The sequence below is a fragment of the Hyperolius riggenbachi genome, chromosome 2, assembly GCF_040937935.1.
Source record: "Hyperolius riggenbachi isolate aHypRig1 chromosome 2, aHypRig1.pri, whole genome shotgun sequence".
Lineage (NCBI taxonomy): Eukaryota > Metazoa > Chordata > Amphibia > Anura > Hyperoliidae > Hyperolius > Hyperolius riggenbachi.
Genome location: NC_090647.1, coordinates 338,310,498 through 338,326,693, shown reverse-complemented (window position 1 = coordinate 338,326,693; position 16,196 = coordinate 338,310,498). Strand labels below are relative to the sequence as shown.

Genomic DNA, 16,196 nt, shown 5'->3' with positions numbered 1-16,196 from the left:
GGTGCCTGCCTGGTTGTTAAACAGTCTGCACTATTATTGCTTTCTTGTGTTCCTTTTTATGATTGGAGGTGTACCCGTATCCAGGAAAGATACTGTAGGAGCAAGTTGATCCCTGGCTATATGGAATGAGCGCAAGCTACAATTGGGAATTTATAGTTAAATCCCGATGTGCTGCCATGGAGGTATAGGGAAAATGGAAAATTGTATACTTACCTGACGGTAATTTTCCTTTCCCTATGCATCCATGGCAGCACAGGGTTCCCACCCACTGTTCGGTGAGGACCTAGTTACAAGACACGAAGGGGAGGGTCAGCAAAACATTTATAGATACTTGATCCTGTGGGGTATTAGGGGCAGGGCCTAAACCCGATGTGCTGCCATGGATGCATAGGGAAAGGAAAATTACTGGTAGGTAAGTATACAATTTTCCGTTATACATAATACTAGTTTGTTTAATGTATCGCTAATTGTGTGTATGTTTTCTAGGTTACTAACATGGTATATCTTCAGCATAGAAAACCTATGAGTAAGAAAGGCTACACTCTGGGAGCTAGAACAGCAGTGCGCTTTAACCCAAATGAAAAGGTGATTGTTGTTGTTGTTCAGCCACTATTCAGTCGTGTCCAACTCTTTGCAACTAAATGTCTAATGTGGAGTGTGAAACTGTCTTTACATCACGTGCCTGTATTAATCATTTTATTCTGTGCATTAGAGATTTCTGCTTAAAGGGAATCTGAAGTGTGATTAAAATGATTTATTTTTAACAGTATTCGTTTATACATTATTTAGCCAATGTTCACCCATAGTAAGATCTTACCTCACCCTGATTGACATTCTTAAATGTATCAGTGATGCAGGCATATTTACTGCTGGTAAGGGGCATCACTGTGGAATTTTACCCCCAACTGTGTAAAGAGCAGGAAAATCAGTTGATCTCCCAGAGTACTCTGGGGCAGAAGGCTGTGTAACATCAGACCTCAGTTGGGTTACATATTAATATACAGCAACATATTGTTTCTGATGCTGAAACCAGGCAGAAAAATTAACATAAAAATGATTTATTTTTGTGTGTGTTCTATTTTGCGTTGTTAGAGGTGCTCTTTAAAATGTGCTTTCAGAATCAGAATCGTTTATTTCGCCAAGCATAATTGGTCATGCCTGGAATTATTTTTGGCACATACATATAGCTCGGGAAAAAGACATATAAAAGGGACATATAATAGAGAAATGGATCGATGTCAACAACAGCAGAAGCAATCCATTTGCATTACATTACATTATATAACATTTTACATTCCAGTCCATTAATTGACCCCGAGATGACCAGCGGTTTATCTTGTAGGCTGGGTGGTTCAGTCGACTGTTCGACCGTGGCCCGGCTTGTTCCACCGTTTTTTAGGGCTTGCACCGATGGAAGTATGTGGAGGGAGTTTAAGTAGCTGACCACCAATGGGAAAAAAAGAGTTCTTGTGTCTAACAGTCTTTGTGGGGTTGGCTCAAAGTCTCCGGCCTAGCGGAAGCAAGCTGAAGTATTGGTGGCCTGGGTGTGAGAAGTCATTTGCGATCCTCAGTGCCCTGGATTTCAGTCTTTTGTTGTATAGTAGTGCAAGTTAGGGGAGGGGGCACCAATGATCCTCTCCGCCGACCTAATGACCCTCTGTAGTTTGAACTTGTCACTGGTGGTGGCTCCAGCGTACCAGACCAGGATGTTCATGGGTGGTTGGGCTATGCTGTATTTGTAATCAGCTCATGGATCTCATGCCATGTCCATTGAGAAGATGAAATATCCCGGGAATATGGCATTGCTCTTGTGAGTCAAGATTGCCATCAGTCTAGTTAAGTATGCTAAGGTCCCTTTTCCACTGACTGGATTTCGTTCTGATTTGCAGATTGCATGCTGCACTACTGCAAGAGCACTGTGATTATAATGGAGATTGCGGTGCTTCTATTCCACTGATACAATTAGATTTTTCCCCAGACACAAACGCAGTGTACACCGCATGTTTCATGTGTTTGCCTTTAGCCCCATCTACACCATACAATTTTTTGTCCGATTCAATTCAATTTGATTCGATTTATTGATTTGATTCAAATCAATCTGACATGTCCTATCGGGATTCGATTTGATTCAATTTGCCATTGTTTTGCAATGGCAAATTGAATCGAATTGAATTCTGATCGGACATGTTGGATTGAATCAAATTGAATCAATGAATCAAATCGAATTGAATCGGACAAAATATTGTATGGTGTAGATGGGGCTTAAAGAGACCCAGAGACAAACTAACTAACAGTTTTATATATACCTGGGGCTTCCTCCAGCCTCATCAGCCTGGATCGCTCCCACGCCGCTGTCCTCCGCTGCCTCTGTCCACCGGTACCGTCCCGTCATTTCGTCCAGTCGACGCAAACGCAGTGCGTTCCCTCCACACTGTGCAGGCGCATGCGTAAAGAACCGGAGGGAGCCCCTGCGCATGTGGAAGACTGGTTGCGTCCGGCAGAAGTGACGGGACCCGGTACCGGCGATAGACGGCGGCGTGGGAGCGATCCAGGCTTATGGGGCTGGAGGGGCAGGTATATATTAAATCTTTTCCTATTTTTTTTAGTGGCTTCGTCTCTGGTTCCCTTTAAGGATTAAAATCAAACATGATGCTATGTGATTTTTTTTTTTTTTTAGATTTCCATGTCTTACACTTCTTCATACTAAATGAATTGTTGGAAAAAGCAATCACACCATGAAATAATTGTTCTGCAGTGTTTACTTAAAATTATTTTCAGTCTGACTCCATACACAGAAAAAATGTTGCCAATTTGTGTCACAGGATGTAATCATTTGTATGACACAGCATTGTCACTTTGTACACTTGAAACTGTAGACATTTGCTTTTGTGCTGGTTTACATGACAATCCTGAACACATATCACATTTCTAGATGTATATGGTCTGAAAATACATAGCAGTACAACCACTGACAGGTTGTGAAAGGGAATCACCTGCATTATTAAACAGTCAGTGACTGGCTCACTCAAATGGGTTTGCAAACAATGATTGACTTCACCTTGATTTACTAAAGGTGCGTACACACGCACTACAAAAGGCAACGACGGGTCCGCTGCACCCTCACGCTGGTCGGTCTTTTAGACAGCGCGTACACACTGTCGGCTAAAAGACCACCCAGCGGGAGGGTTCGGGGGACCCGTCGTTGCCTTTTGTAGTGCGTGTGTATGCACCTTAAAGTGAACCTGCGGACTAAAAATCAGTTTCACAGCATCAGAACTTTGTTTTTCTTACCAAAGCATCATTTGTAGCTGCATTTTTAGCTAAGCTCCACCCATCAAAGAAAACTGCCCGGGCTTTTTTTCCCTGATGCTGTGCAAAGCATGATGGGATTTCCTATGTTGTTATTCACGTTGCCTAGCAACTGGGAGGGGTGATCAGCACACAGGACAGTTGGAACTGTGTCTCATGCTCCCTGTCACCTCCTTTCAACCAAAAAGGTGGCTTCCCTCATGAAATCAAACATTTGCCTGTTCTTTTAAAATAGGGTGGGTAAGAGATTATATTACCTATCTATTTTAATTAACATAACTAATGTAACTTAATGACAGTATGATTGTTTAGGCTGAAGTTCCTCTTTAACCACTTGCCGACCGCGCACTCATACCGTGCGTCGGCAAAGTGGCAGCTGCAGGACCAGCGACGCAGTATTGCGTCGCCAGCTGCAGGCTGATTAATCAGGAAGCAGCCGCTCGCGCAAACGGCTGCTTCCTGTCAATTCACGGCGGGGGGCTCCTGTCAATTCACGCGGCTCGCAGGCTAAATGTAAACACAAGCGGAAATAATCCGCTTTGTTTACATTGTACGGCGCTGCTGCGCAGCAGCGCCGTAAGGTAGATCGGCGATCCCCGGCCAATCAGCGGCCGGGGATCGCCGCCATGTGACAGGGGACAGCCTGTCACTGGCTGCACAGGACGGATAGCGTCCTGTGCAGCCCGATCACCGGGGATGAGCAGATAGGAGAGGGAGGGGGGAATTTCGCCGCGGAGGGGGGCTTTGAGGTGCCCCCCCCGCAACATGCCAGACAGGAGGAGCGATCAGACCCCCCCCTGCACATCATCCCCATAGGGGGGAAAAAAGGGGGGCGATCTGATCGCTCTGTGTGCCAGCTGATCTGTGCTGGGGGCTGCAGAGCCCACCCAGCACAGATCACAAAAAATAACGCTGGTCCTTAAGGGGGGGTAAAGGGTGGGTCCTCAAGTGGTTAAGACAAATAGCATGCCTTATCAGACATAACACACCTTACCAGAGTAGCATAGCGAGCGCTATGAATTTATGCCTGCTAATTGGCAATGATGAGAGCTCCACTCCTCCTGCCCTGAGCCCCTCGGGTTTGTAGTGCTCGTTATGCTACTCTGATAAGGCGTGTTAACTTTAATAAGGCATGCTATTTGTCTTAGTGAATCAAGCCCAATGAGTCTTTCCACTTCTGTAAGGACCCAAAAAATAATAGTCTGATACCTCAGTAGAGGGCAACCTCTGGATACTCCTCTGTGTAAGAGCACAGCTGTACTGCTTATTTACAGCCTCACATGCACGGGAGCACAAAGTGGTTACATGCTACTGTGCAGTGTGGCTGCATTCTTACACAGTGGGGAGTGCGGCCATTAGAACATATATGGCAAGCTCTTGTTGTATATGTTTAGAGGGACCCTGCACGGGAACGGTGGGGTCAAGGAGGATATAGGAAGCTTCTAGACTAGGGGTCTCAAACTCAATTTACGTGGGGGGCTGCAGGAGGCAAAGTCAGGATGAGGCTGGGCCGCATAAGGAATTTCACAATCGCGGCGCATCGTCGCCTCTGCCCGCCCCTCTCACTCTTCCTTCACAGAGAGGTGCGGGGAGAGGCGGCGATCCGTGCCGGAATTGACGTCAGGAGGGGCAGAGCTGAAGCTGAAAGCTCTTCCCCTTCCAGGAAATGCCGTTGGATTGCCCCCCGGGCGATTTGGGGGCTCTGCAGCCCTCGTTTAGCGGCGGGGATGCGGCGGATTACTTGGGAGCACTGAAGCGAACTGTAAGGAAGCTTTTGCTGGCGAGGGCCACAAAATATTGTATCGAGGGCCGCAAATGGGCCGCGAGTTTGAGACCCCTGTTCTAGACTATTCAGAGCTGCCTTTTACTGAGGTAATTATCAAACTTTTAATTTTTGGGTCCTTACAGGTTAACTTAGAAACACTATGGGGTTGATTCGCTAAGCTGCGCTGCAGCTTAATGACAGCAGCGCAGCTTAATGATGGTAATAATCTCCAGCGCACGCTATGCAGCCATAGCGTGCGCTGCTAAATGATGCTATGCTCCTATAGTTTGACAAGTGCTTTGTTAAACTTAACAAGCGCTCCACTGAACCCACCTTGAGCCCTGGCGGGTCCAGTAGCTTCAAAGGACGAGATTCCTGCACTCTGATTGTCCTAGTAGGCTGCCTGTCACTTGACATGCTGCTGTCATTAAGCTGTGCTGCTGTAGCAGCGCAGCTTAGTGAATCAACACCAAAGTGACTTTATAACAATAACAATAATTGAAACTCAAAATTCTGATCCACATTGAAAATATATATTTTTTTTTTATCAATGGTGTAAACAGCTTAGCATATTAATGTGCTATCTTCAGCAACCAGTAAGAGGATAGAATTGCCTTCTGGACACATTTATAAAAGCTCAATGAACATCAACATGTGCAGTTGCTTGCCTTTACTTTGTTGTGCTTGGGCTGCTGCATTATGCATCTAACTGAGTCTAGTAATCTATTCTCTGTGCAATGTCTGAATTCAGAACTCCCCATATGCAAGAACCTTTCTCTCCACATGCTGTCCTCATTATCATTTTCATCACTGGCTGCCAGGTGCTGTCTCCTAACCATCTGCAGCACATATCTAATTTTCCTGACTTGTTTATAATGATGACCACATATCTAAGCAAGTCACAGTAGCAATATGGAGCTAGAGGCTGTTGCATTTGTGGGGTACAAATACACATGAGGCAGGAGGGAGAGTGGGTAGAAGTGGTTTAAAAAAGTCAAGGTGTCCACACCATGTTGCCTCTACTTACTTTCACCTACCCTCACCTTAGCTGTCCTCCTCCAACTCACAGTGTCCACCCCCATGTCACCTCTCCTGCCCCCTTCCTACCCATCCATCATCTATCCTCCGAGCCAGTTACCTTTCCTAACCTCCACCTACCCACCCCTCGCCTATTCTTCCAACCACTCTGTCCACACCTGTGTCCTCTACCTTGACACTTACTTACTCATGCCTCACCTTATATCCCAACCATAGTGTCAACCTCCCTGAACCTCAGCTAGCCATCTACTACTTATCGTTCTAACCTGTGTCCATCTTTATCCCCACCTATGTACCACTAACCTATGCTCTGACCCATGGTGTCCACCCCCATGTCACTTCTTCTGACCTTCAGTTACCCACCCGTCAACTGTTATCCCAGTCTTGTAATCTTGGTTATCCTCCCAGCACAGTGCCCTTGCCACCATGTCATCTCTTCTGAACACTACCTTCTCAAAACTTGCCTAACAGGTCAGTTAGAGTCTTCCTCTGTGTCACTCTCCTTTTTTTCACCTATCCTAGTCAATGTGTCTCACAGCATCTCTCCTACCCATCTCTCAACTTTCCTTCCAAGCGATCCAGTTGTGGAGATGGCACACCTTGCCCATAGGTGTGGGTGCTGCAACCTGTGGATGCTGAGCCACCGCATCCAATGTAAATCCACAAGTACAAAGTTCCAGGTCAGCACACCATTTCAAAGTCAAGAAATTAGCAATTTATTGCTTCCTGAGCACATATAAATGACAATTGTTTCGGGGCCACAGCGGGTCCCCTTCTTCAGATAGTGCAAACAAACGTTTTCTTTCTTTTCTTCAACTTTCCTTCCAGTGACAGTGTCTACTCCCTGCCTTTACTTCACTTTTCCTCCTGGCCATGGTACCAATCCTCCATGTCACCTTTCCTTACCTCTACCTATTCACTGCTTACTTATCCTCATACCCTGTTTCTATAGAAATCTGTCAGAGACCACAGAACTTTCTTCACTTTGTAAATCAATGACACGAACAGAAAGGTGGATGGACTGTGATGTTTTTATAATGCTCAATTTATTTAGTGTTATTTTACATGTTTGGTGGGAATTGTTGTATTTTCTAGATGGAAACTCCAAGCCCTGCAGAATATCAGTCATCCTGGTCCAAAGAGCGCACATTCTCTGCAAACTATGTTCCTTTCAGTATCCAAGCTGTACGTTTTCCAGACAAGATGTCAGATCTCTCACTCAACCCTGGGTAAAGTATTTTATTTGTATCAAAGTGCAATAGTTAAGTCAAGTTAGGCTACATTGCACCCTCTGGACCATGTTGATAAATAATATAACACATATTATACGAGTTAACCTCTTTAGCGGTAATCCCGTGTCAGGCTCTGGATAGAAACCATGCCTGAGTGAATTATATGCTGGAGCTGCTACAGATCTCTCTGTGGTATGTTTTTTCTTGTCTTTAGGGTCTAAAAGCTTGTGAAAAAAATTGCATGGCTTTTAGGCCCTAAATCTGGAAATAATCTTAACGGCAGGGAGGTTAACTTAATTGACCAGAAGAAACCTGCATACCAGTGTCCAATATCATCAGAAATGTATTACCTGGGGCTTACAAACTCAAGCGAACTTAAATGGACCTTAGCTCTACCACTGTTGTTCTTGCTGACACATGTGATCTGCTGCTGACACATTGGTTTGCCACTCTTGTCAGTAGGGCCGTGACGAGGCAGAGGCAAGAGAGGATCCAGCCTCAGGGCGCAGTGTAGGAGGGGGCGCTCAACTCGCTCAGCTATCATTCCTCTATTAGTTTGAAGCAGAGAGAAATAAGAACAGGGAATACATGGCAGTGACTGCTAGCCAGATAACTAGAGATTAAGGTGCGGGACTCACACACACACCTGTTGTGACTCTTAAGGTGCCCATACACTCGTCAGATTGGCATCAGATACATAAGAAATGCATCTGATGATCTATCTGATGCGTTTTTAGAACATTTTTTACCAGGAAAGAATTCCAATAGATTTCAGTTTGAAATCTATTGAAATTCGATCTGATGGCATTTTTTTGCCATCAGATTTCCATTAAGGCCAATGCAAACTGATAAGCAATCTCATCAGATCGACCTAAATTTTCCATCCTGCCTGGTCGATGGAAATCCATCGAAATTGATCGAAATCGGCCATCGATCGGTCGATTGGCCAACCGATTTTCAAACGATCAATCGATCAATCGATCGGGATCGATCGATCGGCCAGAAAATCGGCTGAGTGTATGGGCCCCTTAAAGAGAACCCGAGGTGGGTTTGAAGAATATTATCTGCATACAGAGGCTGGATCTGCCTATACAGCCCAGCCTCTGTTGCTATCCCAAACCCCCCTAAGGTCCCCCTGCACTCTGCAATCCCTCATAAATCACAGCCACGCTGCTGACAAACAGCTTGTCAGAGCTGGCTGTGTTTATCTCTATAGTGTCAGTCTGCTGCTCTCCCCGCCTCCTGCAGAACTCCAGTCCCCGCCTACATCCCTTCCCTCCCTGCTGATTGGAGGGAAGGGACGGGGGCAGGGACTGGAGCTATGCAGGAGGCGGGGGAGCAGCTGAGACTGACACTACAGATGTAAACACAGCCTCACAGCACGGCTGTGATTTATGAGGGATTGCAGAGTGCAGGGGGACCTTAGTGGGGTTTGGGATAGCAACAGAGGCTGGGCTGTAAAGGCAGATCCAGCCTCTGTATGCAGATAACATTCTTTAAACACACCTCGGGTTCTCTTTAAGTCTAATAGCAATCAGTGTGTGACGGCTGGGGTGGGAGGGATGGAGGGGTGCACTTTGGTGTCTCAGGCTTGGGTGCTGGAGGACCTTGTCATGGCTCTGCTTGTCAGATTTCCCATGGTTTATGACACCAATGTCCTACGGAGAGCAGGAACCTCTTACTACTAACTTCACCAGTCCCACTAGACCATCAGTGGTTCACCCTCCCCAATACAGAGTACCAGGTAGCGTCAAACATACAGCAAGTTACCTCACTTGATTTCTAGCTGCTGGATATAGTCTCTTCTGCTGCTGGCTGCCATGTGTCCTCTAAGTCCAGGTGTCCTGTCTTTTAAACCCCTCTGCTGACATCTTTTTTCAGGCTTAAATCTTGTCTAATAACTACTGGTGAAAGGTGGTAGACCAATTAAATGGTTGATATCAGGAAGATTGAGACAGGTAATTAGGGTGCAGCTCCAGGTAATTTAGGTGCCGCCATAGACTGCAATGTTATTTAGGTGGCACCCAGTGTATAATTTGGACAATGGACATAGCAAAAGCCCAAAGTTGCTTGAAAGAAGAGATTGATAGTGTTAGGCATAGGGTTAGCAGTAAGACTAGTTTTAGGAGTAGCTGGGGGGGAATTAGTGTTTAGTGATATTCTAGTGGCTTCACATGCCACCCAAATTTCCATGCACCCGTTTTACATGTATGCCAGGAAGATATCAATCATTCACCTGATCTGCCACAAATTATATTAAGCATGTTTAGCTTTACTCTCTGGACTTTGTCCATCCATGCAAATTTTATGATTTTCCTTTAAACATGTAAAATGGTTTACCTCTTAATTGAAACCAGAAGATCTAGGAATAATAATAATTTGGGTAGCATGATCATTTTATTTGCCGCAGTTTTGCTCATCCACCCCACTTTACAATGTGACTTCAAAAGTTTATTGATAAACAATGAGTAGTACAGTAACTTATGTCACTTATGCTGGGCATACACGGGCTGATGTGCCCTTATCAATCGAGCCGCTAATGGCTCGATTGATAATTTCCGACAGGTCTGATGACCCGCCGGATCGATACCCCGCTCGATCCACGCAGGCGGACAATAGCGGGGAATCGAGCGGAAGATAAGGAGCTGCCACGGGGACGAGCGGGAATCGATCCGGTTGCCCGCGGGGACGATCGGGGACGCGGCGGGAGTCGATCCGGCGGCTAATCGACTCGTGTATGCCCAACATTAGAGATGAAAAAGAGTGAGTTTTTGAAATTCTCAAGGAAGTGTAGCTTTTGATCCAGTAAAGTAAAAAAAAAAAAAAAAAAAGATATAGCTTCCAACATGTTGTGTTCTTGCGCTGGCATGATTTTGATGTGTGACTGGTAATCCTGGCATGGACACAGACAGTTTTTAGTATACTTAGGAAGAGAGGTTTATATTGCTTGTTTTTGGTAAATGTTTATGTTATAAGTCCAGCATGTATTTTTATAAGTCCAGCATGTATTGATGTGCAGTTGAGTCAAATAATCACAGAGGCCTCATTTTTGTTTTCGGTGTGTTGTATAGGGACTTTATCAAGTTTTTAAAAAACATATTTTGTACTATCTCCACCATCGGTGGCCCTGGAATTGAGTCAAAATCCTTGGTCATAATCGGTCATACAAACTTACCGCTTTTATTGATATTTTGCATCCTTTTTTATATCAGATGCATACAGTATCTGACATTACTATTGTAAGGGATACACCAAGGCAAAAATATGTTTAACCAGACCAGGTTAATTAACCAGGTTAATTATTTAGAAAAATATGTTTGGTTATTGCCTTATTTTTAATCTTTAGGAAGGGTGTGAGCTGCAGTATGTTGTTTGGTCATTAGAGATACAGTGGCATCCAACATTTCTCCTTCTTCTGCATTAACCTTCTTAATTCTCCTTCTTTTGCATATAAACCCTTTAGTTTGGGTATTCATATTTGACCAGATTTTTTGTAATAATGGGGTAAAACCATATGTTCCTGGAGAGTCTGAATTAGGAAGCATTTTAATGGTTTCCTCCTATCCCTTCTATGACAGTTTCCTGCTAATACACCAGGTCAGGGTCTGTGGCCTTCGTTTATCATCCCTATTGCAGAATCACCAGAAACCTTAAAGGACAACTGTAGTGAGAAGAATATGGAGGCTGCTATATTTGTTTCCTTTTAAACAATACTAGTTGCCTAGCAGCCCTGCTGATCTGTTTGGCTGCAGAAGTGTTTGAATAACACCAGAAACAAGCATGCAGCTAATCTTGCCAGATCTGACAATAATGTCAGAAACACCTTATCTGCTGCATGCTTGTTCAGGGGCTATGGCTAAAGGTATTAAGAGGTAGAGGATCAGCCAGATAGCCAGGCAGCTGGTATTGTTTAGAAGGAAATAAATATGGCAGCCTCCATATCCTTGTCGTTATAGTTGTCCATTAAGGAGAGTGGTTAGGCTTCTACATCTAGGTATGCAGTTAAAACACAGAGATAAGAACTGCCACAGGAGGTAACTAAATCTGTACCACTTGAAATAATATTTGGAGATAATTTTGGGTGGCAGTATAGAAACAATTGCTGCACAGAGATGCTGCTTGGATCCTGGATGAACATGGTCTTCTGTTCTGGAATGTAGAGGGAAGGTGCACCCTGTTGTAGGAACTTCACAGGAATTTCCTGCAGAAACCATAGCAGTCAATGAAGCAGAGGAGGCCAACAATATTGTGGGGCACTTGTACACACATTGTTGTAATGCTCTTATAATTGATATTTGTGTCTGTAACTACAGTATGTCATTAAGATGCCAAGAGAGGTGAGCTGCAGTACAATAATAAGATCCACCATGACAGCCATTCGATTAATATTCAGTTTTTCAAGAGACTATTACTTATTGCTAGTTGAAAAAAAATATTTATACTTGTTGGTTGTGATATATTTATGATAAACACAATATTTCATCTGGGATACCTGTAAATATATACACCTTAAAAAGTGTTAATTTCTTTGATTACAGCCCCGGGGTTTATGAACGTGAAATACATGTGGGCAGGAAGGTGTCCTGGCCTGGGCAGTTTGGATCTATTGACTGGTCTTCTGTACCTTCTTTACAAAAGAGAACGCTGAGATCCGAGGTAATTTTACTGTACTTTTAATATCTGTACATACTCATTTATGGTTTACGTTTGCCTAAGGTCAAAGGGATACTGTAACCACAAATCATGGGGCCCCCTAATAACATTAAGATGGGTTCTCAGATCGGTCCACATTCTGAACCTGCAAGGAAGCTGTAATGGATAGTACTTTATATCACCCAAGTGCACAGTGTCAAATACCATGCCTAATACTGTATTAATCTTTGCATACCTCCCAACTTTTGGAGCCAGGAGAAAGGGATAGTAAGACACGCTCCTGCCATACCTATAGCCAGGCCCCAGTTGTCATGCAGCACGCGCCCTCTCCCTCCCATATACGTTTCTGTGGTCTCTATTGGTCCTCCCTCCCCTATACAGTTCCCTGGTTTTATAATGGCCCCATCCCTTCCCTACACAGTTCCTTGGTGTCTAGTGCCCCCCCCCCCTATTCATCCCTCATACAGTTCCCTGGTGTCTAGTGATCCTTTTCCCTCCCTTATACAGTTCCCTGGTTTCTAGTTGTCCACCTCCCTACCCTATAAATTTCTCTGGTGTTAAGTGATCCCCCTCCCTCCCCTATACAGTTTCTTGGTGTCTAGCGGTCCCCCCTCCATCCCCTATACAGTTCACTATTATCTAGCTTGTCCGCCTTCCTGCCTTGTCAGTTCCCTGTTGTATAGTGGTCCCCTCTCCCTCCCCTATACAGTTTCTTGGTGTCTACCCCCCACCAGTTTCTTGGTGGGACCCCCTCAATCCTCTATACAGTTCACTATTATCTAGTTGGTCGTCCTTCCTGCCTTGTACAGTTCCCTGATGTATAGTGGTCCCCTCTCCCTCCCCTATACAGTTTTTTGGTGTCTGGCGGTCCCCCCTCCATCCCCTGTATAGTTCACTGGTGTCTAGTGGCCACACTCCCTCCCTTACACAATTCTCTAGTGTCTAGTAGTCCCCCTCCCTCCCCTATACTGTTCTCTGGTGTCTAGTAGTCCCTTTCCCTCCCCTATACAGTTCCCCTGTATCTAGTTGTCCTCCCTCCCCTACTCCCTCTGCTATACAGTTCCCTAGTGTCTAGTGGTTCCCCTCCCTCCTCTATATAGTTCTTTGGTGTCTAGTGGTACCCCTTCCTCCCCTATACAGTTCTCTGGTGTCTAGTGCCCCCACCTCCTATACAGTTCCCAGTGTCTAGTGGTCCTCCCTCCCTCACCTATACAGTTCCCTGGTATCTAGTTGTCCCCCTCCCCCCTATTAATTTCTCTGGTGTCTAGTGGTCCTCCATCCCACCCATACAGAGTATCCTGAAGTCTAATGGCCCCCTCCTTCCCCTATACAGTTCCCTGGTGTCTATTAGCCCCTCTCCCTCCACCATATGGCTTACCTGGTCGTCTAGTGCTTTCGCCCTCCCTCCACCACATACCTTCCCTGGCGGTCTAGTGGTTCCCCTCCTTCTCCTGTATAGCTAGCTACCCTGGTGGTCTAGTGCTCCTCCCTTCCCTACCTCGTATAGCTTCCCTAGTGGCCCCTCGTCCTGTGCTCCCTCAGCCCCAGTATATGCAGAGTAGCAGCACAGCAGTAGCTTGTCTCACCTCCTCAGGGCTCTAACAGTGTTTACTCATTCTCTACAGCAACCGCTAACTCTCTGCCCATCTCGATCTCCTCATGTTGCATGTAGCCATGCAACGTGCAGGAGGAGAACAAGGGGACAGAGTGAGCTGCCACTCTGTAGAGAAGGGATGGACAATGTTGGAGCCAGGAGGAGGTGAAAAAAGCATGGCTACTGCTGCACTGCCACTCTGCAAACACTGGAGCGGAGAAAGCACAGAGCAGGGAGGCGTGCTGCATTGGACGCAAAAGTAGGTTTAGCGGGATGTGGGATGGAGCCTCCCAACCTGGGACAGTCCCAGCCAAATTGGGAGGTATGACTTTGTGTGTACCCACTTATTTCCCAAGTACCACATCTGACACATCGTCAACTTCTCCATGTTTCCTCTATTTCATTAAAGAACAAGGCCCATATGCAAATCACTTTTTCTCCTGAGTTTTCTCCTAGGAGATCATTTTCATTGTCTATTAAAAGTAACTTTTAAGTATTTTACAATTGAAAAATTCCTTAAAAGTTGGTGAAAAAGTACTATTAAGATTATTTTGAGTGTTTTCTTGCTTGCTGGTGGTTTAAATGTCCTTTTATGACAAGGTGTGAAAATATTAACTAGGAGAAAACTCAGGAGAAAAAGTGAATTGCATATGGGACCAAGTGTCTGGTGGTTGGTCATAGCCTAGGGTGGAAGATTTTAAAAAAAAAAAGATAAACAAAAAAAGACAGAGACTGGGTTGGGGAGAGCATCATAGTATCTACTAATTAAAGCAATCCTGAAGTCTGGTAGGGAAAAAAGATAAATACTTATTTCAGTAGTGGGAAGCCTCTAGTTAGTCAAGAGGTGTTCTGTGTCTTCTTACACTGCACCATTCTAGTAGTGGGTCCTATTAAAACATGACATTGAATATATTTCTTCAGAGTGTAAGTACGGGTGTGACTGAGCATGTCATAGTGTGCATGCACAAGTATGGTGAGCACAGGCCCATCAGAACAAAGGCACTCATGCATGGCTTTTTGCTTTTGTGCATGAGCACCATTGCTCTACTAGCCCTGCACATATCAATATAGCCACGCTTGTCCACACTAGCTCTCTGAAGACACCACCACTACAGAAACTATTGGGGGGGGGGGGGAGCCCACCATCCCACCATCCCCAGGGAAACTGTTGAGGAGGGAGCGGGGAATCGCACCCCCAGGGAAGCTGAATTGGGGAGGGAGGGGGGAAGCCCACCACCACCAGGGAAGCTCTTGGGTAGGGAGGGGGGAACCTCACCACTTGGGAAGCTGTATTGGGAAGAATAGTAACTGTTTGGGGAGGGGGCACTAGACACCAGGGAACTGTCGAGGGGGCATGCCGCATGCAAAATTGGGGAGTGGCTAAAGGTGTGTCAGGGGTGTGGCTAAATGTGTGGCAGGAGCGGGTCTCAGTGTCTTATTTTTTCCTGACTCCAAAAGTTGAGAAGTATGTGTTACTTAAAGGGACCCTGAACACAAAAAATAAATGGAATCTGGAGTTGCCTGGGGCTTTTTCCAGCCCCCGTAGCCTGCGACGTCCCTCGGCACCCTCTGGGTCCCCTCTGTGGTCCCGCTGGCAGCTCCGTTAACCCAGCGACTTCTGCGGCCCGACTTCAGCCAAAGTCAGCGGATTAACGGAGCCACCAGTGGGAGCGCGGAGGGGACACAAAGGATACCAAGGGACCTTGCGGGCTATGGCTTGCTGGAGGAAGCCCCAGGTAAGTCCAGATTCCGTTTATTTTTTGTGTTCAGGGCCCCTTTAAAATGTCCAATTCTGCAGGTTTGTATATACTTGTAAGAGTAATATTTATGCTTTACTACTCATGTGTAGAACCACATTAATTTATCTTCATTTCTTCTACTTTCTTTTCCAGCTGCTTACAGACCGAGAATTTAGGAAAAACAGAAATCGAGTGGCATATTTGAGTCTGTATTATAGTTGATTAAAAGCAGCGCATGGTTGAGAGTCCATGTGATACTGTTGTCTGTACCTGCTGTGTATTGTATAAACGTTGATACCAAAACAAGTCGATTATTTTAAAGACTTCTTTTCATAGCCTGTTTGTGTCTTTTTTTAAATTGAATTTCCCCCCTAAGGGGCTCCATCTCATCAAGCCTTCTTAGACCTGAACACTGAGAGTGTGTATTGTGAGATACACTAGATGCCTAATAAAATCAAAGGGTCCCTGTCATAAGGGCCCCCCAATATAAGTATGGTACACCGTGGTTTTAACATGTGTTTTGAGAAATAAACGATTATTATGTTTTAAACATCCTAAACCAGTGTTTCTCAAACCTGTCCTCGTGACTCCCTAACGGTGCATGCTGTGCAACCAACCTGACCTTTGCTCAGGTGGGGTAATTAGTGTCTCAGATAGGTGGATTCCATTTAGCTGAGACACTAATTACCCCACCCGTGCATAGATGAGGTGGCCTGCTGCAGAACATGCACCGTTGGGGATTCACGAGGAAAGGTTTAAAGGACAACTGAAGAGAGAGGTATATGGAGGCTGCCATGTTTTTTTCCTTTTAAGCAATACCAGTTGCCTGGCAGCCCTGCTGACCCTCTGCCTCTAATAATTTCAGC

General features: G+C 45.3%; 1 protein-coding gene across 2 annotated transcripts in view; it reads left to right on the top strand.

The window, feature by feature from the left end:
• Positions 1–15,636, top strand: part of CIMAP3 (ciliary microtubule associated protein 3) — a 45,177-nt gene extending 29,541 nt beyond the window's left edge. Inside the window, exons 3-6 of one of the 2 annotated variants that reach the window (XM_068269424.1) lie at positions 487–585; positions 7,208–7,341; positions 11,883–12,000; positions 15,484–15,636. In XM_068269424.1, coding sequence (XP_068125525.1) covers positions 487–585; positions 7,208–7,341; positions 11,883–12,000; positions 15,484–15,552 — 420 coding nt within the window. In that variant the 3' untranslated portion in view covers positions 15,553–15,636. The remainder of the gene's footprint in view (positions 1–486; positions 586–7,207; positions 7,342–11,882; positions 12,001–15,483) is intronic. The other variant, XM_068269425.1, reaches the window with a different exon arrangement.
• Positions 15,637–16,196: the final 560 nt, after the last annotated feature.